The 26,399-nt window shown below is 44.1% G+C and overlaps 1 protein-coding gene and 1 pseudogene across 1 annotated transcript in view; both read right to left on the bottom strand.

Moving 5' to 3' along the window:
- Window positions 1-26,089, bottom strand: part of FGF2 (fibroblast growth factor 2) — a 55,900-nt gene extending 29,811 nt beyond the window's left edge. The window contains exon 1 of the mRNA XM_065877146.1: window positions 25,912-26,089. Within this exon, the coding sequence (XP_065733218.1) occupies window positions 25,912-26,089 (178 nt within the window). The remainder of the gene's footprint in view (window positions 1-25,911) is intronic.
- On the bottom strand, window positions 11,486-11,993 carry LOC136123083 (succinate dehydrogenase cytochrome b560 subunit, mitochondrial-like; annotated as a pseudogene).
- Window positions 26,090-26,399: the final 310 nt, after the last annotated feature.

Genomic DNA, 26,399 nt, shown 5'->3' with positions numbered 1-26,399 from the left:
AAATTACCTCAAAAAATTTTTTAACTAATTTTAAAAGTATCAACCAACTAGTTCAAAATCTCATCTAGTTTAATAGTCAATATTTGAAATATATGCTTTAAGATACAAAGAATTATTTAAGAGAGAAAAAAAGCCAAGTAATATAAAGAAGATAGACTCCTCTAGATATTATTTTTACTCTAAGTTCCGTTTCCATGGAAGAATAGAAATGGACGTAATTGAGAACCCACAGGTGGAACAGCCCATAGACCAAATAATTTGCCTCCAATGTATGCAGGTTTTTCCATTCTACAACTTGTTCACTCACTATGAGTGCAGTCCTATCTGGGCTCATGGAATAAAACACAATACAACACAGTACAAAGATCTGATGCAAAGTTTCAGTTAACACTCCATTTTTATGATTTTACTCTAATAGTCATGGGGAAAATATGAAATGATTCTAAGATGAATCACTGTTTGAAAATTCTTTTTTTTTTTTGATCGCTTATTCTACTTATCAGATTCTCAATTATTCAGAGGCTCAATACATGGTCTATGGGCTATTGTGCCACCATGGGTTCTCAATTTCTTCCATTCTCTATTCATAGCCTCTGAATACTCCCATTAGATGGTGAGGGAACAGCAGGCAGAGGAAAGAAGGATGAAGTTCAAATACCACTTTTGCTACCTGTTTGTGGCCATATTAAAAAGTTAGGCGGTGGAAGGAGGTTATGTAAAGGTTATATAAAGACAAGACAGAAAGATTCTGTATGCCTCAGATAGCTGAATGTTATAGAGCATTACATTTTTAATCAGTAAAAGAACGCTGAGAACTGCTCTGGTGACCCCAGAACATGTGGTCACTTCCCATTTCTTCCTATTTCCTATAATGTTACTGAATAAACAGGATGTGCACCGGCTCCTGGGGCCGGCACCTGTGCTACGTATGGGAAGACGTCTTCCAGCAGAGGCCTTCCGAAGCTGGAGGTGGAAGCACCAAGGTTTCAGAATCGCTGCTGTTGTCTGAGGAGACCAGCGGCAGACAGGCCCCTGAGGAAGTCAACAGCCTAATATGGACCAAATTGTTCAAAGTCAGACACACCTTCCGTCAGGGGCAGCCCCTGCTATAGGCTGAAAACTATTTTCACTGAAAAATAACAGCTGATGTTTCTAAAGTTTAGTTCTATAATATAAATCAATTCTTGAAAAATCCTTAGCAGCTCCTTTGGTTTGTCTCAGAGTTCAGCATTCAAGGAGCACTGCAAATACTTGTACTAAAAGCAGGGTAGCAAACTCAAAGGCCTACAGGGACCATGTGAGTAACAGACAAGAGAGAAGCACCTTGGTGATAAGGTTAGGAGAAGCAGGGAATAGTGGGGACCGTGATAAACCGGAGAACATATACCCCTCCCAACCAATGGGGCAGCCACTACTCAGTACCGGCCAGGTGCTTGCACGTGCGTGCGCACATATACACACACACATACAGAGTTGTGACTGGAATTTGGCTTGCGGATCACCAACCTGAAATCCCTGTTTCATAAGGCTATTAACCCGGCCAGAGTGCCCTGCAATCACTAGAAGCTCAGATAGAGAGTAATAGCAAAAATATAAACTGCCTCAAACAAGTATTTCTGCAACCAATCCAACATACCCAAAAGACAGAGCACCCTCCTGATTACAGCCTTTTCTTGGCGATTCTTTCTACCTTTTGGAAATGCTCCTTGGATGATCTGAGAGAGCTGAGGTCTCTCTCAAAGCTAAGCGCCCCATGGAGATAACGCAACCAGCTTGGCTGGTCACGCGCCTGCCCTAGGGGTGAATGCCAATTAGCTATTTGCGTTCCTGGCACTTCTTTCTGGATTGAGGAGTTCACATTCATCCTCAAAAATCACACAATTCAGGCAGCTCCAGAACAGAAAACAGAGCAGCAAGTGTGTGCCTGGGAAAGGAGGAGCTTCGGGGGAAAGGCGAGGGGGGCACAGGGTGGAGGAGGGGAGCTGCCCAGAGTGTCCCAGCTATTTAACTGCACTCTCCACACATTCTGTTCGACTGGTAAAATCATTAGGAAAACACCTTTCAAAGCAGGCTTAAGACAAGAGAGTTTTATTTGACCCTCATGAAAATAGCCTGGGCGGCACGTCTCTTGGTCAATGACGAGCTTTACTGCGGCCTCCACTTTGGAAAACCCTGATGGCAGCCAAGAGCTCGAGGCCCATCTCCAAAACTTCTGAGGAGGCCCTCCCAAGGAAAGCTCTCCCCTGCATCCCCTGCATGACATAGCTGGGTGGACTTAGTAGGAAGTTGGAAACGGCCCCTCTGCCTGAAAGTCTCCAAGACAGAAACAGGGCCCCTTCTTCGGCTGTGCTGAGAAGTTAACGGAATAACTTTAAAGGAATAACGGGGTCACAGTTAAGAGAAGAGCATGGCTCCACCCCAAAGAACGCAGCTGCCTTGAAGTCCAGGTTAATAAAGTGAAGTGGACTACTCTGGAGTTCAGTTCTTTGAAACAGGGTATTTGAAACTGTGGCTGAAAGCTGGCACAGTGGGAGAGATTCTTCCAGTATGTTTGCCACTTCCGTACGCGATATCTCAATTACTGAGGTTAAATACTATCGCTGGTTTCACAAAAATACGCCGCCTCTGGAATGGAAATGAACAGTATGAAATTAATGTCAGGGATTAACTGAATACGCCTGTTCAACTTCCTCAGGTTAATGCCTCTCTATGTTTATCACTTTATAATGTTGTTCCCTCATATGGACAGGAAGTTATTCTTTCAAAGTCCAATTTTTAAATGTTTATCTGACCCAAAAGGTTTATAGATCTAAAAAATAAAAAATGTAATAGGTTTCTCTTCCCATGTTCCTAACATGTTTTATACTCTCCACCTACAGAAGAAACAGGTGCTCTCATTGTGCCGTGTAACTAGCTAAGTAAGCCTCACTCATCCCCGCCTCGGTCAGCGTCTAGAGCACATGTATTAAGTGCTGAACAAATGTCTATTTTTAACGGTGAAGATAATTCATGGAACTGCCTTCTGCATCTCTCTCCATTCAATATAAGAGAACATACAGGGGGCTTCCCTGGTGGCGCAGTGGTTGAGAGTCCGCCTGCCGATGCAGAGGACGCGGGTTCGTGCCCCGGTCCGGGAATATACCACGTGCCGCGGAGCGGCTGGGCCCGTGAGCCATGGCCGCTGGGCCTGCGCGTCCGGAGCCTGTGCTCCGCAGCGGGAGAGGCAACAACAGTGAGAGGCCCGCGTACCGCGGAAAAAAAAAAAAAAAAAAGGTTACTGCAGCCATACACGTGTAAGATAATAAGAATATGCACGCTGAAAGCGGCAGTGAGGACAGAGAACAAAGGAATAAACACCAGGGTTTCATGAAGTCTGGATTTTGGTAAAAAAACAAAAACAAGAAGGGGGGAAAGTTATGTTTAGGTTTTCAACTTGGAAATAAGGAAAAATGATGGAATAATTTGGGAAGAAAGTTGACAAAATGAGGATATCCAGTTTATGATCCAGCACCAGCTTCCTGCTCAAGGAGAACGATGAACTGCTTATTTGATTGGAAGTGAATTAGTTACGTTCAAGCTTACAGAGTGACATCCGAGTGAAGTTGTTTTCCAGACAGTAGGGGTTTGGAAACTGGATGTGGCAGAGACTTATTTTGGTGGCTCCAATGAACCACACCTCTTGATAGTCATACCTTGTGTAGCCCCTCCCATATTGACTCTAGTCTTGGGCCGTGTTGCTTGAATTTAGTCAATGGGACATTAGCAAACATGACGTGAACAGTGCTTACAGATGGGAGCTCTGGTCTTGCGATCCAGCCTCTATGAAAAGAAGCCCAAGCTAGTCTCATGGAGAGACCGCGTGGAGAAAGGAACAAATCACTGGAGTTTCAGTTACCCTGCCAAGGCACCAGACACGTAAGTAAAGCCATCTTAGGTATTCCTGTTCCAGCCACCATTTGACTGCAGCTACTATGCTAGCAGAAGAACCATCCAGCTGAACTCCAGTCAATACACAGAATCATGAGAAATAATAAAATGGTGATTTTAGAGCATTAAATTTTGAGATGTTTGTTACACAGCAATAGATTTCTCAAGCACTGGAGGACAGACGAGATATAAGTCTATAAAAGGGAGCTTTAGGAACAGTAAACAGCAGTCACAGCTAACGTTCACTAAGGGCTTACTATCTGACATATTAATACAACATTATTAACACGGTGGCTATTATTAGCTAGCATCCCTGCTTGGCAGATGAGGAAACTGGTGTTTAAAGAAATGAAGTAATTTCACCCAAGATCATACAACTAGAAAGGCACAGCTGAGACCTAAACCCAGGTCTACCTGTTGCCTGCACAAATGTGGAAGACAAGAATGACCTTAACAGAGGAGTGAGAATAAAGGGGAGAGGGGGCCGGGGGTAGGACCAGGGCAGAAAGAACAAAGACTTGATTACAGTTTTGCATTTTTCTCTAATTTCAAGAATAGCTGTTCAACACAGTCTAGTTAGGGAGTGAATCAAATCTAGCCCCTATTTAGAAAGTCAGCTCTGTTGTCGTTCTCCCTCTGCACTTAACTCTGGTAACAGCACGTGTCCCCTACAGCCACGTGTACAGTCACTGCTTGCCCCCATACGTCTCTTGCTTTAAGATCATCACTGGCCATCTCCAGGGACACAGCTGACACGAAGTGCCCTGTTTTCTGGGTTCACACGCTTTTCCTTTGGCCACGCCTGTTTCTGATGATATTATCAGCCCTTCCCCAAAACTGATTGTCAAAACCCTCCAGCAGAATTTGAGTCAAAAATCCTTAGCGCTTGGCCCTTGAAAATCATCTAGTGCAGACTTTTCAGTTCAAGATAAGGAAGCAGAGTCCCAGGTTGGTGGATTGCTTTGCCCAAGATCACCTAAGGACCCAGGGTCAAAAGTCAGCGGTCCTAACCCTCCTTCTCTTGCTGGCTGCAGAGCCAAACTGCCCTGAGAAGCATGTCACTCTATTATTTTCTCATCTGCCATTCTTCAAGAAATAGCTGGTTGAAATCACGCTGAAACTGTGCCTTGTTCCAAGCAATGAGTTGTGTGATGATGGAGAGGGTAAGGGGAAAACCGGCGAATGGAGAAAAATACCAAGAAGTAAGGGAATTTATCTCCCCAAAGAAAATCTTCTTATACTGTGTCTTCTTATTCCTCATAATAAAAAGACAAAGAGTTAATTGCTATAGTTTATAAAGTTTTAAAAAAAAGTCACAAAAGTATACAAATAGCAAAGCAAATAGCATCTGGCTCTAGTACTCACACTTCGATCCCAAAAAAGGAGCCTAGAATCATAATTGTTGAATGTATTCCCTTTCTCTGTGGCACGGAAAGTCATCATTTTGTTTTCTTTTGCTCCTTTCTCCTTCCCAGAGTTGGAATACCTCTCTGAAGAGAATGCCAAGAGCCCACACAACTAATTACTCAGGAGTTTTGAATATGAAAGTCTGTTTCAGGCTAAATCTTCTCTTGCATATTCCTGGATGTGTGTTTGTTTTTTTTCTCTTTCTTCCTTTCCCTCTTCACTTTCTACCTCCCTTGCCCTGTCTGCTCCCCTGATTTAATTTATCCTTTCTGCTTCCTCCAAAAGATATATGAGGTTACTAAAAAGAGAAAAAAAAATCAGACATCTATAAAGGCATCCACCATTATCTCGACATTATTTTTAGAGGAATAGGAAAGGCTTTAGGCACAGAAAGTGATTCTTCTTGAGATGCTCTGAACTGAAACCTCTTATCTCAGGCATGGAAGGGAGTCGCCCTCCCAAGTAAACTGTTCCAAGACCAGACACAAAATACAGCTCACTTTGTTCAACTCATACCTTTTACTGTAATTATCTTTCCCCCCCCAAGAATTTCTAAAGTATTTTACTTTCTATCTCTAAGGGAACGGTGATTTTCACATGAAGAAAAGATTATTCAGAATCCAGGCATATTCTTCCAGCTGGACAATAACAAGGGATCAAACTCCTGACGTGCATTTTTTCAGATTCGTGGAAAGAACTTTTAAACCAGGAAGGTGCTTTGCAGATGACCTGTCCCAACACCGATGTTCTTAAAAATAGGAAACAGTTGCTTTGACCAAAAGATGTTTTCCTTACCCCACCCAGACCTCTCCCCCTTGCAACACTCAAATCCTAAGGGCTGCTGGTCATCACAGGCCATTGCAACACCACTGGGAGCTAAGCACACTGGGGTCCAGCCAATTCTTCCAAAGAGCCATTTTCCACTGGAATCCAGCCTCTCCCCTCTTAGCATATGCAGCTGTTTTCTGGCTTCCTGCAATGGCAGCTACGATATAAATTTCCCACGACCACACTGAAGTCTTTCATCCTTCAAGGTCCATACCCTCTCTTCCTCTTTGTCAGTGCTATCCACTGACCGTCACTGTCACTCACTGAAAACCTTGGAATTAGGCACCCTGCATCCCTTGCCATCATCTAGAGAGATGGCACTGTTCATGCAGAAGACCCACCAACAATCGAGCCTCCGAGATCCTTGGCTTATCGAGTCTAGCAACCTGCATTCACCACTCTCATGGCCATGCCATCATTCGAGAGCGGCTTCATCTCAAACTCCGACATGGTATAACCTCACTTCCTTCAGCCGCTTTGACTTAAATGGTGGAGTCAGGTTCAGTTATCTATCCGTCCGTAGCCTCTTGCGCTTCCCTCCTTATCACTCTGAGCTCTGCGGGGCATAACTCAGTTCTCCTGCTTTTTCTTTCTCGCACTTCTGCCATCGAAGCTCCAATTTTTGGATCAATATAGCCATCTGGCTTCTCCACTCCTGCACTCGCGCTGTTGAACCTACACAGTGGAAACGTCCCCAGAAGTGACACAACCATCCAGACTGGTGTTGTTATGAATGTGGGTCTCCAGCCTCAAGTGAGCCATCAGCGACCGTGGGCACATCCCGGTCTCTGTCCTCTCCCATTCCCTACAGCAGCCATAAGACTTAGAGCTGGCTCTACAGGCCCAGCCCACAGCCATACCTCCCTCCCGGAGATAACACTGCCTCCTGCTTCAAAGAAAAACCGAAGATCGCAGACCTAAGGTCCCTCAGTGCTCCCATACCTAAAACATATTCACTCATACTGCGCTGACCAAGCTAAGCTCATCATTTAGTGGAACACATTTGTCTTTTCTTTCTCTCTTTTTTTTTTTTAAACAGCAACTAAGCCACCAAAGAGGGTTTGTCATTTTGTGCCATTTTGCTACAAAATCGGCACACTGAAATCTCTGTGTATCTGGTGTTGTCTGGCATGGCCTTTTAGCTTCCCAGTGGGGAGGCACCTTGCCCCTGAGGACATAAAGATAAACAAAGAGGCCCAGTTAAGGAGACCCAACAGTCCAGGGTGCGGGTAAGGGAGATGGGCAGTACATGGAGAAACTCCCCCGCTCTTGGCCCAGCACCTAATCAAAGCCCCTCACATCCCCTGCTCTCTCCCAGCAGTGCCAGTGAAGTAGAAAGGCATCTGACCCTTCCCTTACTTCTATGTCATCTTGGACCTCTCATGAGGCTGAGACAACTGACAACAGAAGTGCCTCTAGTTATGCTGATACCCCTGCTTCTAATCAATGCTAGTTTGAGGATGATGTAAGACAGAAGCAACAGACGTTTCCAATCACAGACTAGAACATGACTTTAAAAAAAGACTAACACCTACCCAATCAGACTGCAGCCTCAACTGCCCTCTGCTGTCTGGTCCTCAGAAACAGGCATCTGAGGCCCAGTTCACTTCTGTGATGAGGGACAAGCAGGGCAGCCTTTGGAGCATTCAGCAGCTGATGGAGACCAGGGACAGCAGTAATGCTATCTGTGACCACAGGCGACAGCCTCGAACATCTCCACGTGTAAGTATTACTCTGACTTGTTGGGAATCCTTTTTTGTTTGTTGATTTTAATAATATCCTTTCTTCTGGAATAGGATCATTATTCTCGTTTTCAGAAATCCTAAGGAAGCAAAACTAACTCGTGTGTGTTGGGGGAAGGAAAAGAGAACCAGAAGAAAAAAGCTAATGAAAAACAGTACAGAAGTTCCTCCGAAAATTAAAAATAAAACTACCATATGATCCAACAATTCCACTTGTGGGTATTTATACAAAGAAAACAAAATCACTAACTCAAAAAGAAAATCTGCACCCATGTTCACTGCAGCATTGTTTACAATAGCCAAGACATGGAAACCACTTGTGTCCATCACTGATGGATGAATGTATAAAGAAAATGTGAAATACACACACACACACAAATATTATTCAGCCATAAAAAGGAAGGAAATCCTGACCCATTTGGATGGATCTTAAGGGCATTATGCTAAGTGAAATAAGTCAGACAAAGATGTATGCTGTATGATATCATTTATATGTGGAATCTTAAAAAAAAAATCTTAGATACAGAGAACAGATTGATTAGTCAACTGCCGAGCCAGGGGGCTGGGAAGGTGGACAAAATGGGTAAAGGAGGTGTAAATGCACAAACTTCAAATTATAAGATAATCAAGTCCTGGGGATGTAATGTATGGTACGGTGACTATAGTTACCAATACTGTGCTGTATAATTACAAGTTGCTAGAAGGGTAGATCTTAAAAGTTCTCATCATAAGAAAAAAAATCTGTATCTATGTGAGATGATAGATGTTAACTAAACTTACTGTGGTGATCAGTTCATAATATATACATATATCAAATCATTATGTTTTATAACTAAAACTAGTACAATGCTATATGTCAATTATATCTCAATTCACAAGAGGAAAAGGGAGGAGAGGAGGGAGAAGGGGGTGAGGAGAAAGAAGCTAGCCTCCATGTTCCCTGGCAAGCACCAGTCATGGAAGGTGGAGCCTCCTTGGGGTCTCAGTGGGGACCAAAGCAAAATGATCTCAGCATGAATAGGAGGCCAGTCTCGTGCCTCTCTCAGGAACCCTCCGCCCCACGTCCTTGGGATATCGCTGTGAATAAGGGGGTCCTATCCAAGTCAGGGTTGAACACTTAGGCCAGTCTAGGATTTATGCCAACAAGGGCCCTGCGATGGTTAATGTCATGTGTCAACTTGGCTGGGCCATGGTGCCCAGATATTTGGTCAAACATTATTCTGGATGCTTCTGTGAGGGGTGTTTTTGGATGAGGTTTATATTTGAAGTGGTGGACTTTGAATAAAGTGGACTGTCCCCCATAATGTGGGTGGCCTCATCCAATCACTTGAAGGCCTAGTAGAACAAAAGACTGACCTTCCCTGAGCAAGAAAGAATTCTGCCAGCAGACGGCCTTCTGAACTTGAACTCCAACACTGGCTCTCCTCTGGGTCTCCAGCCTAAGAGGTTTCCAGCTTCCATAATCACATGAATCAATTTCTTAAAATAAATCCCTCCTTCCCTCTCCTACTCTATCTCATCTGTATCTCCTAATGGTTCTGTTTCTCTGGAGAACCTAACTCAGTCCTCCTACAAATTGAACTGCTATGTGGTCAGGAGATAAACAGCTGTTTAGCTGTTGCCCTTGGTAACATCTTCACCAGCAGGACTAGCCTCTGTGATGAGACTCCAAAGTCAGGCTGACCTTCAGTGAGCACGGCTGTTCGGATGTCAAACCCCGTCCACAGGGTCAGTCCAAACTGCACCCGCGCTGGTCTCCTCCCTTCCCAGAGTCTCCTTGCTTCCATTAAACTTACTCCATCCCTCTGTGATCTGATCCAGTCCCTTCATGTCTCTTCCAGCCCACTGCTGCACCAGTATAGGACTTTCCCAAAGAACACGGTTATGATTCACCTTAAAAAAGTAAACGATATTATGCAGAATACATTTAGATTTAGATTTTTGGCATGCTTTGACTTAGAATGTACAGTGAATTAGAAATAATTAGTACTAATTAAGCACCATTTCCCAAAGCAAAGTAAAGCAGTTTTACTGATAACGACCAAGGCCATGCATCTGAGTGGGGCTTAAGAGGAAATAAGCCAAAGAATGGATGAAGGAGTGAGAAGTGGGTTCCTTCTAGGGGACAGGCATAGGCCTGGGCACTGCTCACCAACAATCATCTGTGTGACCGATGGCCAAAGACCCCCACCCATAGCTCCACCCTCCCAAGACAGAAGCCTCTTGGTTACCATCTCATCTCTCTCTGTCCCTTCATATTCACATACCCCAGAGAATAGTATCCACCATCTGTCTCTGCTCCCTCACTCCATTCATCCTTCTCAGAAATCTTTATATAAATAATATGTGGATATATAATTGTTAAAATTTTCCAAATACATAGATAAAGAAGTAAGGATTCCCCTTCATTTCTTCTCTCTCAATCCTAGCCCCCTCTCCAAAGTTATAAGCACGAGTTAGCAGTTTGGTATACATCCTTTTCAGCTCTTAGCCTACTTATTTACTCCATAAGTATATAGTTCTTTTGTGTGTGTGCATTTTTATAAACGGGGTCATTTTTTTGTTATTCCAATAACTTCCTTTTTGTTTCCAAAGACAAAATGATCTTTTAAATTCAGTTTCAGAAAAAGCTGTCACATGAATTTGGTTTAGAAAACATGACAATAAGAGGCTTGGTTTTTCTGTAAATGCAAGGAAAAGAAATAACCGTTAATAGGTTCAATGATAATTTTCTGGATCTTCCTCTTGCATCAGAAGCTATATCTCTTCTCCCCAAAGCACCTGCTCCAAGAGCCAACTCACTCTCTTTGTCTGCCTCTAGCTGGGACAGGCTAATTCCCCTCCACCACCCCTCTCTTCTTTCAGTCACGCTGTGTTGGTGCTAAAGACCCTGGGCTCTGACCAATGAACAGAGTTGTCCTTAAGCCAACAACCCACAGGCAGCGGGACCCAAAGCCCCACTCCCAGTCCCAACAGCAGAGGCCACAGAGCTGGCATCGTTTCCACTGTCTCAGGAAGAAGGAGCCAAAAGCTGACCCTCGGCACAAAGCAAGGCCTAACATGAAGAAAGACTGAGCGCTCCCAGGCCCAGAGTAGGCTGCAAGTTACAGCCAGGAAAAGGGAGTTATTGCAGTCATTCCACCTTTAGAAATAAATAAGGGGCGGGGGGGGCTTCCCTGGTGGCGCAGTGGTTGAGAGTCCGCCTGCCGATGCAGGGGACACGGGTTCGTGCCCCGGTCCGGGAAGATCCCACATGCCGCGGAGCGGCTGGGCCCGTGAGCCATGGCCGCTGAGCCTGCACGTCCGGAGCCTGTGCTCCGCAACGGGAGAGGCCACAACAGTGAGAGGCCCACGTGCCGCAAAAAAAAAAAAAAAAGAAAGAAAGAAGGGGAAAACTGGACCCTTTTCCACTACTATGGTCCTATAAGGTCCTCTACTGCTGAGCTCCAAGGGGGATCTGCAAGCAAAAAGGGTCTAAACAAATCAGGAGGACTCTGCCCTGGCTGAAGACAGGAGTGACAAGCAGGAAGACAGGTCAATGTAACAATCTGTAGGAAGATGATGCTGGGAACTTCGGCTCCTCACAGGGCTGCCAGCCCTACAGAGGACAACACAGTAAGAACCAAGACAAGCACTCCAGACTGGTATAGCTGGGGAACTATCGGGCCCTTTCTTGATCCCACATCAGGAGTCAGATCCCATTCCAGGTGTGACACATGAGAAGGAAGATGAGTGCAAATCTGGCTGTGTGGATCACTGCTGGCCCCAAATACAGGGACTTCACAAGTTCCAAATGAGACTCAAAGCTTCCAGGGATCAAAAGGGCCGACAAGCAAAAAGAAAGACCCCTGCACTCAAGGCAATACCAGTGCCATGGTGGCAAATGGACATCACCATGGGAAGAGACCAGCTACAGATAGCAATATGGGGAGACAAAGGGTGCTCTGAACCACTGTTGTTATTCCAGAACCTCTCCATCTCTTCTCTGGCTGTGGTTTCCAAAGGAACAGCATTTCTGATACAGAGCTGAGGACCAAGGTGGGCACAGAGGCAATGACGGCCAATATGTCTCAACAAGAGCACAGCCATCTTGGGTTCTGGCCTGGACAGAAGTCCAATAATTTCCTTTTTTCTCTTGACAAAATGGAGACCCTTCTCTTCTAATGTCTGTACCTCACTTATGATGTGCCAGACAATGCTATAAGAGATCTACATTTCTCAACTGGACTACCACAATAAATTTCCTAACTCTCCTCCCTACTCCCAGCCTTATACCCTTCGATCCATCCCACACACCTGCCTGAGTGATTTTACAAAAGCCCAAATCTGATATTCTTATTCTTATGATTACACTCTTTCACTGACTCCCCACTGCTTTGAGGATAAAGACCAAATTGTTAGCATGGCTTACAAAGTCCATCACAATCCAGGCCCTTCCATACATCAGGACAAAACTATAATTCGAAAAGATACATGCACCCCTGTGTTCAGAGCAGCACTATTTACAGTAGCCAAGACATGGAAACAACCTAAATGTCCATCAACAGATGAATGGATAAAGAAGATGCAGTATACATATAAAATGGAATACTACTCAGCCATAAACAATGAAATAATGCCATTTGCAGCTGCGTGAATGGACCCAGAGAGCATCGTACTAAGCCAAGTCAGAAAGACAAATACCATATGATATCATTCACATGTGGCATCTAAACTATGACACAAATGAACTCATCTATGAAACAGAAACAGACTCACAGACATAAAGATCAGACTTGTGGTTGTCAAGCGGGAGAGGGAGCGAGGGAAGGTTGGACTGAGAGTTTGGGACTAACAGATGCAAACTCTTATATAAAGAGTGGATAAACAACAAAGATATACTGCACAGGGAATGATACCCAATATTTTGTAATAACCTATAAAGGAAAAGAATCCAAAAAGAAATAGATATATGTGTATGTACAACTGAATCATTTGCTGTACACCAGAATCGAACACAACTTTGTAAATCAACTGGACTTCAATTAAAAAAAAAAAAAGAATCCTGGCCCTTCCTACGTGGCTGGCCTTACCTCTTACTATAACCCTACACTCTGGCCATGCCAAAATGTTTGCAGTTCCCAAAGCATACCAAACCTGGAGCTGCTTCCTTGGCCTGCATGCCCTTATGAGTCTTCCAAGAAAAATTAGTTGAGCTGCAAAACATATATAAATAACCAAATGAATTCTGCTGCTGTATGGGAATGTTAGCCATACTGCTGTTAAAAGTGGTATAGAGGGTCTAGCAAAAACTGTTAACTCTGTTTAGAATAAGGACCTAAAGCATCACTTTTTGGTGGCAATTAGATAACAGGGTCAGCTGCCGGGCAAACACCTAGTTGCCTCCCAACACCCAGGCCAGCAGTCCCTCCTGTCTGAAGCCTTTTCTGACTTCCCTGTAGAATTACTGTCCTCCGTAGTACGATCTCACTCTTCCCCCAGGACACAACACGAGCAAAGCAGCCATAACATTTCAGTGTCCTTACTGACTTACATCTCTTTTTTTTTTTTTCCTGACTTACATCTCTTTCTTGTCCTGCCGGACAATATACACCTTAAGGGGCAGAGGCCTACATTTTTTTAATTGAATTAAAATATTTTTAATTCAATTTTAATTGACTTAAAATATTGTGTTAGTTTCAGGTGGTAGGTGCCTACATTATCTGACTTTTAATCCCCAGCACCCAATGCTATATATGACAATATAGTAGAAATTTTGTGGTTAAAATGGCAAATCAAAAAATATATTATTTTTATTGAGGTACAACTTAATATTTAAGATGAGTTACAAAGATATTGACAATATACCAAGACCAAAAACAAACAAACAAAAACTTTAAAAATGGCTTTTTAATAAGGCAAATAGAAAATAAGAGTTAAAAATTGGTGAAGCCAGGACTGAGATTACTATACTTGCTAGAAGCACACCACATATTCGGCTTTCTAGAAGCCAGTAGCCATAACAAGTTGCCCGGAGTCCATAAGGTTAGAACAAACTGGCCACTAAGGAGAAGCATAACTACAGTTACCACAGAGAAATTCTCTCAGGAGTCCTCAGAGGGGACACAATGTAATGAGATAAACAGCAGCTTTACATATTTCTTAGAATTAACACAGACACCAGTTTCAGAGAGATGTTACTCTTGAAAATCGTTTACCATAAACTACAGTCTCACACCAATGTATTCAAATTGGTTCCCTCGCTGATGGTCAGGTTAATTAGAAGATATACCTTAGTTATTAGTGGTAGTATCCTTAACATATTTTGGACCATGGACAACTTTTTGAGAACCTGATAAAATGCTATGTATCTTCTCCTCAGAAACAACACCCTGACATAATATTTTGCATCTATTTTCAGGAGATTATGGAAACCTGAAGCTTGTCCATGGACAACCCATATTAAAATCCACAACCCGGAGGAAAGATGTACTATAGATCCTTGAGTCAGGCCTCCATAAATATTATTTCCCACAGCAGGACCTTAAAAAAGTGCTGCTCTCTGGCCTATGGGCTGAATTGTAAAGAACCATGTGCTTTAACTATCAGCCATGGTGAGCATTAGGCTCCTTCTAGAAAAACAGAGGTGCCTACAAGGAACACCCAATCACTTCTGGAGGTGATACCATGGGCAACGCCAAGAGTCTCCAGAATTCTACAACACAAAAGCTCTACAGTCCTACATCATTAAGCACGGCCAAAAATAATTTAAGTCTGGAAAATATTCAACATAGGTATAACCAAATAGATATCCCAACTGGGTTTTTTTTTCCCCCTAATCTCATTAAAACACTCAAAGACTATCTACTTTTTGAGTAATGTAACTTCCTGCAATGCGTTCCAAGAAAAATTAGTTGAGCTGCAAAACATACGTGTAAATCACTAAATGAATTCTCCTGCTGTATGGGGATGTGAGCTACACTGCCGTTAAAAGTTGGGTGGGGGCTTCCCTGGTGGCGCAGTGGTTGAGAGCCCACCTGCCGATGCAGGGGACATGGGTTCGTGCCCCGGTCCGGGAAGATCCCACATGCCGCGGAGCGGCTAGGCCCACGAGCTATGGCCGCTGAGCCTGCGCGTCCGGAGCCTGTGCCCCGCAACGGGAGAGGCCACAACAGTGAGAGGCGCGCATACTGCAAAAAAAAAAAAAAAAAAAAAAGTTGGGTGGAAGCTCTAGCAAAAATTATAACCCTGAATTAGAATAAGAATCTAAAGCTTCACTTTTGGGTGGTAATTAGAAAACAGAGTGAGCTGTCTATTAAGAATACTTTTAGATTATGATAATAAATTTATCTTCAATTTTTTACCTTTTAGAGGGAGAGCATACTTCCAGTTCATTAAAAGTGATACAGTCCTTAGCCTGGCCTTAGAAACCCAAACATGAAAAGCTCCAGACTCTCTCCCAAAGAAAATGTATTTCTTTTGTAGAAGGTTATTATGAGAAGTTTGGTCTGATATTCCACTGAAATGAACATATCAAGCCTATGTATGTTACTACTCTCCCATTATAGATCACCCTATTTACTACTTTCTGTGTTATTTTCTTTTCTCAGTATTCTAAGACTCTTGGAATTTTTTTTTTTTCAAGAAACTACATCAAGCTTACTACCTACATAGAGTTTCCGGAAAATAGCTTTATCCCACTTTTTGATATATAAGACAACCACTCATCTGCTGGTAACTTTCCTATTCTCTATCATTCTCACAGACTTTTAACAGTGCCCACATCTGTAAACGACGTGTGTACCAGGGGACTGGACTGTTTCGAGTCCATGTTTTTCTGAGGAGAGGAATAAGAAGATCGGAGCTGCTCTCTGGGAAGATTACTCTGCGGAAGAACAATATCCGGTTGATTAGATGTGTTATGGGCTGAATTGTATCTCCTACCCGCCGCTGCCCCAAACTTATATGTTGAAGCCCTAGGCCTCAGTACCTCAGAAAATGACTATCCGGAGATAGGGCCTCTGAAGAGGTGATTAAATTAAAATGAGTCAATTAGGGTGGGCCCTAACCAAATCTGAACCAAGAAGAGGAGGTTTGTATGTGTGCAAAGAGATGAAAGGGCAGCAAGAAGGCAGCTGTCTGTGAGCCGAGAAGAAGCCTCAGAAAGACCAAACCTGCAGACACTTTAATCTCGGACTTCTAGGCTTCAGAACTACGGGAAAATTAATTTCTGTTGTTTGAGCCACTCAGTCCACGGTATTTTGTTATGGCAGCCCTAGCAAACTTACACAGATGGGAAAGGCTAGAAGCCATTGGCAACAGTCAGGGACAGAACTAGAGCAGCTGTGGCAACAATGCAGAGGCCAACGTGAGTGTAAAAGACACTGCAGAACCGAAATGCACAGGGCCTGAGAAAGGGATGTGAAGATTGAGGAAAATGAAGAGCAGAAATTTACTCCAAGAGATGGACGTGGTTGGCAAGAAATTTTTTTAAATATATTTTATATTTTAAAATATAGGGGAGTCAAAAGAGGGAGGCAAGTGATTCCAAGGAAAGAGGAGTTTCATTTTTCATTTTAGACACATTTCTAGATGTGTCTGGCTAAGCACTTTCTTTGTATCTTTTTGTCTTATCTTGGTCTTTATTTCCTCACATACTAGACATCCAAACATTTATTGGTTGACTGAAAATCTCACTTGGTGAAGAAGATTAAAATAAAATAGGTCCAAGTACATCTGCTTTTTTTCTTTTGGTTGCTTTTTTAATCTTATACCACATGTCCTTAAAGAGGGAGCCTATCGTGAATTTCCCTGAAAGGGTCTAACTGTAATTTTTAGACATCCTTTTAGTTATTCTCTTTGCATTTTCTGCATGCTTTCGCTTATTCTGTATCTTAATCTTCCAGACCCAATCTTCGAGGTTCATTCCATTCTTATACAGTATTTATCCTTAATTACGTCCTACTCTTTCTATTTTAGGTTTTGTTTTGTTTGTTTTTTTTTGCGGTACGCGGGCCTCTCACTGTTGTGACCTCTCCCGTTGCGGAGCACAGGCTCCGGACGCACAGGCTCAGCGGCCATGGCTCACGGGCCCAGCCGCTCCACAGCATGTGGGATCTTCCCGGACCGAGCACAAACCCGCATCCCCTGCATCGGCAGGCAGACTCTCAACCTCTGCGCCACCAGGGAAGCCGTCTATTTTACTTTTTAAATTAAATATGCCATTTCAAAATCTTTGGGCGCTTCAGAAAACAACCCCTAAATATTAAAGAGCTGTTTCATAATAAATCATGACAGAAATACTTTCTAAACAAAAAAGAACGCAATAAAGCAAGGGGTGGGAGAAAAGATGACAGAGGTTAACTCTGCTAGACATGGTAAAGGCTCTGGGAAGAGTTTAAATAATTTTTTAAAATCACTAATTCTGTTCAAATTTCTGCTACACCATCCATCTGGAATTCTGGCCATGAACTGTATTCTAAACACTAAGAAGTACGGAAGGCACAATTAATTACTTCTTGTCGCAAACAAAGAGATCGTGTTTTGAAAAGCCAACAGCAAAAACCCTATCCTTATCTGTAAAATGAAAATGATACTTGTTTCAGAAGACTGTAATAAGATTAAACATATTGTTCATAAAGCTCACATAGAGCATGTTCTCAAGAATTTCATTCATTCATTGAAAAAACACTCAGAAAGTAACAAGGTCCAAGGAATACAGAGGTGAAGGTCAAACAACTGACCCTTCCCCTATGATGGCACAGGGACTTTGCCTAGTCATTATGGTGCCTAATCTCCCTAGGTGTCTGGCTAAGGCTGGACAGATCCCATCAACCCCTCATGCTTTAACACCCTCCCTCCAAAACAGTCTGTGTCTCACTTTCCCCACCTGGTCACAGCTGAAGGTGTTGCTGTAATTCATTATTTTTTAATCTAACACTTGTTGTATATGCCTTATTCATATACTACTGTGCTCTACTAAACCAGTTAGCAAGATTGGCTTCCCAATTTTACTTGCATTATATTCCCATTACTAAACTGCTGCATTCAGAGTAATGTATAAATATAAGTATATAAGAACTACTTCTAAAACTAAGAAACACACACTCAGATTCTATTTCTCTTTTCACATAATTGTTTTGACAAATGCTTTGCCTCAAAGAAGATAAGGAGATAAGATTAATCAATCTTGCATTTAAAGATTAAATTTGACTGAGAGAGGCTCTCCAAATTTCTGATTCGAGTAAGATAAAAAGTAACAAAAGAGGACCAACCATGCAAAATCCAAGATTATACCATCCCAGAATCAGAATTTCCAAGATGAAAGGGACCTTCTTCTCGAGTCCCCATCCAATTCAAGTAGTCATCCAACCAGTGAATAATGACACCTGCCCCTACATACACACATACACACACACACACACACACACACACACACACACACACACACACACACTTGTCAAATAAGCCAAAGGTAGAAATAGCTAAGAAGGGAAAGGTCAAATGACACGAGAGAAAAAATTTAAAAAGAAATAAAAAGATGGGAGAAGAAACATAATTTATTGAAAAAATGAAAATATATAAAGAAGACATATAGCAGGTGTTAAATTAAAAAATAAGTTATTAGGCAGTAAATAATTTCATTTCTAATTCAAAACAAACACTGTTCATCAAATGTTATATTTCAAAAAGTAACTTTTTAAAAGGGGGTATTTGACTCTGTTACTCTCTTCCATTTCCTGTTTATGTTATGACGATCTGTAAACCTATGAATTGTTTTCTCTTTATAAAATGATTCAGCTCAGAAAGCAGGAGAATGAGACTGGTCATTCAGCAATCTCTCCTACCCACCCTTGCAGACATCACATCACAAAGACTATGACTCACTTTGTCATACAGTTTCTGTCCTTTTAAGAGTTTTATGATTGTTGTGAATACTGGCTCATAAATCTGAATGAATATTAGAATGAAACTATTTGTGTCATTTCCTCCCAGCCAAAGCAGATACTAACAATGGAACCAGACAGTTCTTAATCCTAATTTATAAAATGATTCACAGGTTTTAGACTTGAGAGAGAGAGATTTAAGGATTAAAGTATATGGTTCAAGTATGAATTCTCAAATCTGTATTTTTTAATTAGAGCATTATAACTAGTTCTGGAATTGGCTAGAAATGTTATGCTATTCAATAGCTGAAAAGAAAATCTTCCACGATAAAAATTAATCCTAACAAATGATTGTGTTTTACCTTTATTGCTTCCTTTGAATAATGTGAAAGGTGTCGCTGCAGAAGGAACTACAGTGATGCTACATTCAATTTATCCATTTTACACGCCTCGTGCCGAAGTACGTATGCTTATTTATTTAAAGTTCTAGCTCATTCAACAATAGAGATTGAACCTCTTCAATGGGCCTCAGCCTTGTCATTCACTGAGCAGTGGAGTCAAGGGGATCCTGGGGTGAGTAAATGCAGTCTGAGACCTCAGAGTAGAAAAGAGTAAAGAACTGCTAGGTAATGTCATTTGAATTTTAAAAAATCCCTGTCAACTAGAAATTTCCAGTAAAATTGAGGGACGTGAAGTTAAAATATATCAAGCTATTAGAGAGAATTTTTAGATAGCATGCAGGAGAGGAAAGACAGGTACAGGGCGGTATGAAAGAAATGGGGCCTGATGCATGCCTAGGACTGGGGTAAGGTAAGAGGATTAATGGCCAATTAAAGGCTAAGAGAAGAAGAAGGATGTGAGAAGACGATCAGAAAGGAAGTTAGAAGACTTGGCTAATTTGTTGGGTACATGTTGAACTTAACACACATTCTTTGAGCAGACACAGAGAGGACAGAGTTCACAGCCCCAGTGCAGGAGACATAAACAATTACAAGCAAAATCATGAAGTCCGTAGAGTATGTACCAAGTACTATGGGAAATGCAGAGATAGAAACAAGTAATTCTCCCTGGGAAGGCTGGGGAAAGTTTCACAAAGGAGAAGACCACTGAGCTGACTCATAAAAGATCTTTCCAGAGAAAGGTGGGAGTGGGAGGAGGGTGTGAGAAAAGAATTGATAAGAAAAAGAAGGATTTTCCAAAAATAAGGATCACAAGTGGAAAAGCCCATCATTGTAACAGTGATGGGTCTGTCAGATTAGAGACTACAGTGAAAGCACAGAGCACTGGCAGCGTCAGGGGAGTGCGGATGGCAAAGAGTGGGAAATAAGACTGAGCAGGTGGGTCATATTGGAGAGGGAAAGTCGGGGAGGGTATGGTTGTAGGTAAATACAGGACAGGGGAAACCAAGAGACAAGGCAAGGAAAAGTCACTGAGGTAGGGAAGACTCCAAGGCGTCTAGCTTTGGAGACTAGAAGGATAATTTCACTACAAACAAATTTGGTAGGAAGGGTGCTAGTTGGAGAAAACTGTGTTATGGTCTGTTTTATGTGGGTTGAGGTGAGGCTGTGGCAGTGCATCTGTCCGCTGAGCAGTGAGAAACACGGTACTAACACAGAGGTGGGAAATCTGAGACAAAGACTATAATTGATCTGCAGAAGGACCACGAGTACACAGAAAGACAGAGTGCCAAGACAGAGCCTTGGGGAATATTATAGCAAAAGACCGAAAGAAGGAGAAACCAGAGGAAAAGACGGTCGGATGGGTGAGAGGAAACCAGGTTGATGTGGTATAACAGAAGCCAAGGAATTCTCGGGAAGACAGAGGCAGACAATGGTGTCAAGTGTCACAAGTAGGGCCACAAATTGGATAAGTCCACGTGATTGAACTGGAAGACTGCTGGGGCCCAGAATGACTTAAGTAGAATGCCTGGTGCAGAATCCAGAATTAAAAAGAGAAAAGGAGATGAAGTAGAAGAGCGTACAGGATTCTAGGGTATTGGCCACGAAAGAAAGAATGAACAAAATGCACAACATACCTGAGGAATTTTATATCACACAGTACGTGGTAAAAATCTCAGGTGCTTTTTAAAGAAAACAGGATTCAGGGGCTTCCCTGGTGGCGCAGTGGTTAAGAATCCGCCTGCCAATGCAGGGGACACAGGTTCGAGCCCTGGTCCGGGAAGATCCCACATGCCGCGGGGCAACTGGGCCCGTGAGCCATGGCCGCTGAGCCTGCGCGTGTGGAGCCTGCGCTCCACAAAGAGAGGCCGCGACAGTGAGAGGCCTGCGCACCGCGATGAAGAGTGGGCCCTGCTCGCCGCAACTAGCGAAAGCCCTCGCATAGAAACGAAGACCCAACACAGCCAAAAATAAATAAATAAATAAAATTTAAAAAAAAAAAAAAAGAAAACAGGATTCATAATGAGAGCTTTAAACTAATTATCCTGAGAAATGATTCATCTTTGTATAGATTACCCTTAAAAATGCTAATAGCCAGCTTTTAAGATTCCAAAATATTTTCCAAATATAATTTTGTCACATATAATCATCTTCATTAAAAGACTGACCAAGTGTCTAAACGTATGTGTTAACTGCACCAAGAGAACTATAAACCTCGACCGTGCTTTTATATGTCATGTGGTCCAGGAGGAGTTATTCCACGGGATGGTCCACACAGAATGTTCTCATCAGCAGCTGACATTTAGTGAGAATTCCCAGAGTAAAAGATAGAAATCTTTTATGATGTTTATTTATATGGAGAAGTCATGGTTCCTACCTTAAGGTGCCAGCATTTTCTCAAAGTGTGTAAATCATGAACAGAGAATAATAATCCACTCACAGAATCTAGCCGTATCATTACTACACTATACAAACTTCTTTTAAAAAACAAACAACAACAAAAAAACCTTTTCCCCCCAGAATATCTTTAAAATCTGTGAAATAAAAGGTCCGAAGCCTCCCTTTGAATTTCGCAAGTTCATGTTTTTAACAATGAGGGGTTGCATGGAATATGTGCCATGGCACACGGCACGGGGGTCACACAGACCAGGGGTCACACAGACCGGATCCCATCCCTTCTCCAAATGGGAGTGGACGGGTCCCTCAGTCTCTTCAAGGCTCAGTGTCCTCTGGAGCCTGGAAGCCAAGAAGTGGGGCAAGCAGGCAGTCACCTCCTGGGAGAAGCCCTCCTGGGAGAGGCCCAAGGGTCGACCCAGCACTTACTACCTTCATTTTTGCCAAAATAACAGCATCTGGAATAAATTTGATGCTAAAACGCACACAGGCAGCATACTTTGCCCTTACTATACTCCACCATATGTTGTACGTGCTGCTTGGGATAAAATGTTCTCTCTTCTGAATGTTTTCACGTGGTTCACTACTTTAGAGCATACACTTGTTACCCATTCCCATGGGCATTTGGAAGGGGCCTGTAAAAACATCCAGGACGCCGAAGGGAAGGTGGTGGGTGTGCACCGTGCACACGGGGGGGGGGGGGGGGGAGCACAGGCTCCGTCCTTGTTTTTTTTTTTTTTTTAATTTATTTATTTATTTTTGGCTGTGTTGGGTCTTTTCTGTGAGAGGGCTTTCTCTAGTTTTTTAGCAAGCGGGGGCCACCCTTCATCGTGGTGAGCAGGCGTCTCACTTTCATGGCCTCTCTTGTTGCGGAGCACAGACTCCAGACGCGCAGGCTCAGGCTCAGGAGTTGTGGCTCACGGGCCCAGTTGCTCCGTGGCATGTGGGATCTTCCCAGACCAGGGCTCGAACCCATGTCCCCTGCATTGGCAGGCAGATTCTCAGCCACTGCGCCACCAGGGAAGCCCTCCGTCCTTGTTTTTATCATGCTTTTAGCAAGACTCTCGTATCAAACACAGCTTATTCCAGGATTGTAAGGAAAGTTGCCTTTTCAAAGGCAACTTGTGAAAGCAATTCAAGAGAGAACCCAGGTGAGAAGCACAGGTGATCTTCAGCAACACTGTGAAGCTGGAAACACGGGCGTCCAGGCGTCTGATCCCTTCCTTTCTGCCGCCGTCCGCCCCCGCCCCGCGTCCTCTCCAGAACCTGAGCTACGGCCCCCGCCCCTAAGCAGCGCCCCACATTCATGCCACAGCCTTCACAGCTCCCCGCCCCCCAGCTCCGCCAACTCCAGTCCTCCAGGTCAGGTTTTGGAGAAGAAACTGCACGTGCGATTTAATCCACGCTAAACGGTAAAATCCGAACGCTGCTGAACTCTTCCAGAGGGACCCTCCTCCCTCGGTATCCGTGGGGGGCCGGTTCCAGGATCCCCCGCAGGTACCAACAACCATGGAGCCTCAAGTCCCTCGAGGAACGTGGCGCAGCACTGTTGACCCTCATCTCCGCAGATGGGGAACCCTCGGATACGGAGAGCAGACTGTATTTGCATTTTAGAAACGTCCGGAAAGTGTTAACGCCAAAGGAATAAATCTCCAATGACACATTTTAGGGTCCATTGGGCAAAACAGTTTGAGGAATGGGGCCTTGGGGTTTTCCAACGTTTCAAACAGGTCTAGATATCTGGGCCTTAACTCAGAGGGAAGCTGTAGCAACGGTTAACTGATTTCTCCACGTTTCCTGATCAGTTTTGCTCGTTCAGGGGAACGGAGGGGATGTAATTCAGAGGATATTGTTAAGTCATTTTTTTTCTTATATATTTCCCATCAGTCTCCTCCTGGTTTGGTCAACTATCAGTACGCCTTCGACATGCCAGAAAAAAACACTGTACTTAAACTTATGTCCAGGTTGGGCTATACAAAAGTGGCCTAAATTTATCATTTTTAGGTTTACATTCTTGTCAGGCTATCACCTGGTACAAGGTGATTTTTAAAAAATCAGTGCTCTCCACAGATCTGGATGAATATTCTACTCTTCACTTTTAAACGTCTTGTCTTTAGCTAGTTATCAAGTCAGTAGGGTTTCTCAACCTTAGCACTTCTAACATTTAGGGTCAGAAAATTTTTTGCTGAGGGATTAGGGAGGTATCTTGTGCACTGCAGCATCATCCCCGGCCTCTACTTATTAAATGCCACCCTTCCAGGCGTGACAACCATAAATGTCTCCAGGCATTGCTAGATGTTCCCTGGAGGTGGAAGGGGGCAGGCAGTACCAATCCTATTTGAGTACCACTGAGTTAAAATCAGATTACAAAAATGACAGCCCAGCCCAGAACTGGGAATAAAAAGTTAACAGGTGTTTTTACAAGGGTGGTAATGCGGTATGCAATTCAGAATTACCCTCACTCGCTAGCCCCTATACAGTTTTGTTCTAAAGGAAATAGGGTATCGAGAGTGTCAAAGAAAAAAACTGTAACTAATAAAATGTCTGGAAAAAAAAAGAGAGTACTAGGGGAAGCCTCAATATGAACCCAATCTGGGGGAGAGTTCTTCTGTCTTCTCGTCAAAGAACATGCTCCTTTTTGTGCTACTAGAAAAGAGCAAAACTAATTGGGACATATGTGCACCTTGCCCTAACCAGCTGGGCTAGCCTGGCAGACAACTGCAGAACAAACTCCAAACACAAAGATAATTTTGTGAAATCCATTTAAGTTACCAAAATAGAGAAGGAGCGCTACCGATAGACTGGACTAAAAGCATCTTTTCAGATTTACTGGATAGTACAAGAGAAAACTTTTTAATTACGGCAGGCCTGAAAAAAATTACAGGCCTGCATCTTTTGCTTGTTGCTATTTTGGAACCAATACAGACTCAATTCTTATGAAAGCACATTCCCATTCCCGAATTTGTCAATGGAGGCTTGGCTGCAGAGCTCTCTCCACTTCCTACTCCCGCATTCCAAAGTGTAGGACACACCATTAGCATCATAAGGTAAAGACGGACTCCTGCGGGTCTTTTCTCAGGCAAAAAGAGGATCAGGTTTTCCACCTGAAACCCATAAAGGAAGGAATGGCAGAACAAACAGCTTTCAAAAGAGATGTTTTACCTACACTTAACAGGGTGACAGTTAAAATATATCTGATCTCTTTCTCTCACTTCCAATTCATCAGTATTTTTACCAGCCCATTTTACACCTTTTTCTCCATCTTTTCTCTAGACCAGTGGGTTCTCAAAGTGTGCTCCCTGGTCAGCATCACCTGGGAACTTGTTAGAAATGCAAATCAGCCCCCACTCCAGACCTAAGCAATCTGAAACTCTGGGAGATGGTTCAGCCATGTGTTATAACAAACCTTCCAGGTGATTCTGATGCATCCCTAAAGTTTGAGAACTAATGACTTAGGCCCATCTTCTTTCTATAACCACAGATAGATTTTATTTCATTTTATTTTTACAGAAAACGAAACTGCATACTAGTAAACTGAGTCCTCTGTGCACTTTATATAAATCCTCATTTGATCCTCAAGCCTGATGCAAGGTTGATTATCCCCCCCTTTCAGGATGAGGAAACGGGCTCAAGGGTTAAGGGTCGCTCAAGGTCCCATAGCTAATAACTGCAAGTGGAAGATTAAAGTTTTTGCAGTTCTTTTCACTACTGCAACAAAGGTCTATAGCACTTTACTAATACAGTCCATATTTTCTGCTTTTTCAGTTTTCCGAAATTCGGGGAAAAAAACAGAAATGGATGGGTGACAGCAGTGTGCCAACTGCCTTGGATCCTACCAAACTGGAATTTAAGGGCACGACTCTGGAAAGGTATCTTTCCAATAAGAAACGTTTAATTCGGCTGCGGTCCCTCCTGGCTTTGTCCCGGGGACTGCGCGCATCCCACAGAGAAGGGGTCGGAACTTCAGGCTGGGGGCGCCGGCGGCACCTCCGTGAGCCACCCACCTCTGTTCGGCCGCCGGGCATCCCCGACGCGACAGGTTGTCTGAGCCCACAGAGTCGCCGGCAAGGCCCGGGCGCCCTGCGGCTCCGGGCCCGGGGGACTGGTTTACCAGTGGAAACCAGCACACTCCAAAGCCTGGGCGAGCGTCTACCCGCCACCGCAGCTCGGAGCAGGAGGGGCCGAGTGGTGAACCCAAAACCGCCGAGGGCCGCGCGGGGAGAGACCACAAGCCCCACTGGGGTCAGAGTGAAGAGAAGGAAGGAGCGCGGAGGCTGGAAGGCAGGGGCGGGAGAGAGAACGGCAGGGGATGGAGACGGCGCGGGGTAGGAAGAGCCGGCCAGCACTCACCGTGAGGGTCGCTCTTCTCGCGGACCCCGTCCACTCGGCCGTCGGGGTGGATGCGCAGGAAGAAGCCCCCGTTTTTGCAGTACAGCCTCTTCGGGTCCTTGAAGTGGCCGGGCGGGAAGGCGCCGCTGCCGCCGTCCTCCGGCAGGGCGGGCAGCGTGGTGATGCTCCCGGCTGCCATGGCCCCGCCAGCGCCCTGTTGGGGTCCCCGAGTCCCTGGAGCCGCGCGGGGAGTCGCCGCGCCCCGGCCCCGGCCTCGGACGCGCTCCGGGGCGCGGCCCCGGCCCCGGCCCCCCAGCCTCCCTCCCCGCGGCACGCGGCCGCGCCCGCGGGCCCCCAGCCTCAAACTGTTCCGCCGCTTCCCTCTCCGCCGGCCCTAGAGCGCGGGGAGCCGAGCGGCCCGGGAGCTGGGAGTGAGGGCTGGGTGTCTCCGCAGCCGCCGCTCTCGGGAGGGCCGCCTCCCGAAGCTGCAGCGCCAGGGATCCTTTTGC

This window comes from Phocoena phocoena, chromosome 5 (assembly GCF_963924675.1).
Source record: "Phocoena phocoena chromosome 5, mPhoPho1.1, whole genome shotgun sequence".
In the NCBI taxonomy this organism is placed as follows: Eukaryota; Metazoa; Chordata; class Mammalia; order Artiodactyla; family Phocoenidae; genus Phocoena; species Phocoena phocoena.
Note: the sequence above shows the minus strand (reverse complement) of the source record. Positions and strands in the feature narration are given on the sequence as shown.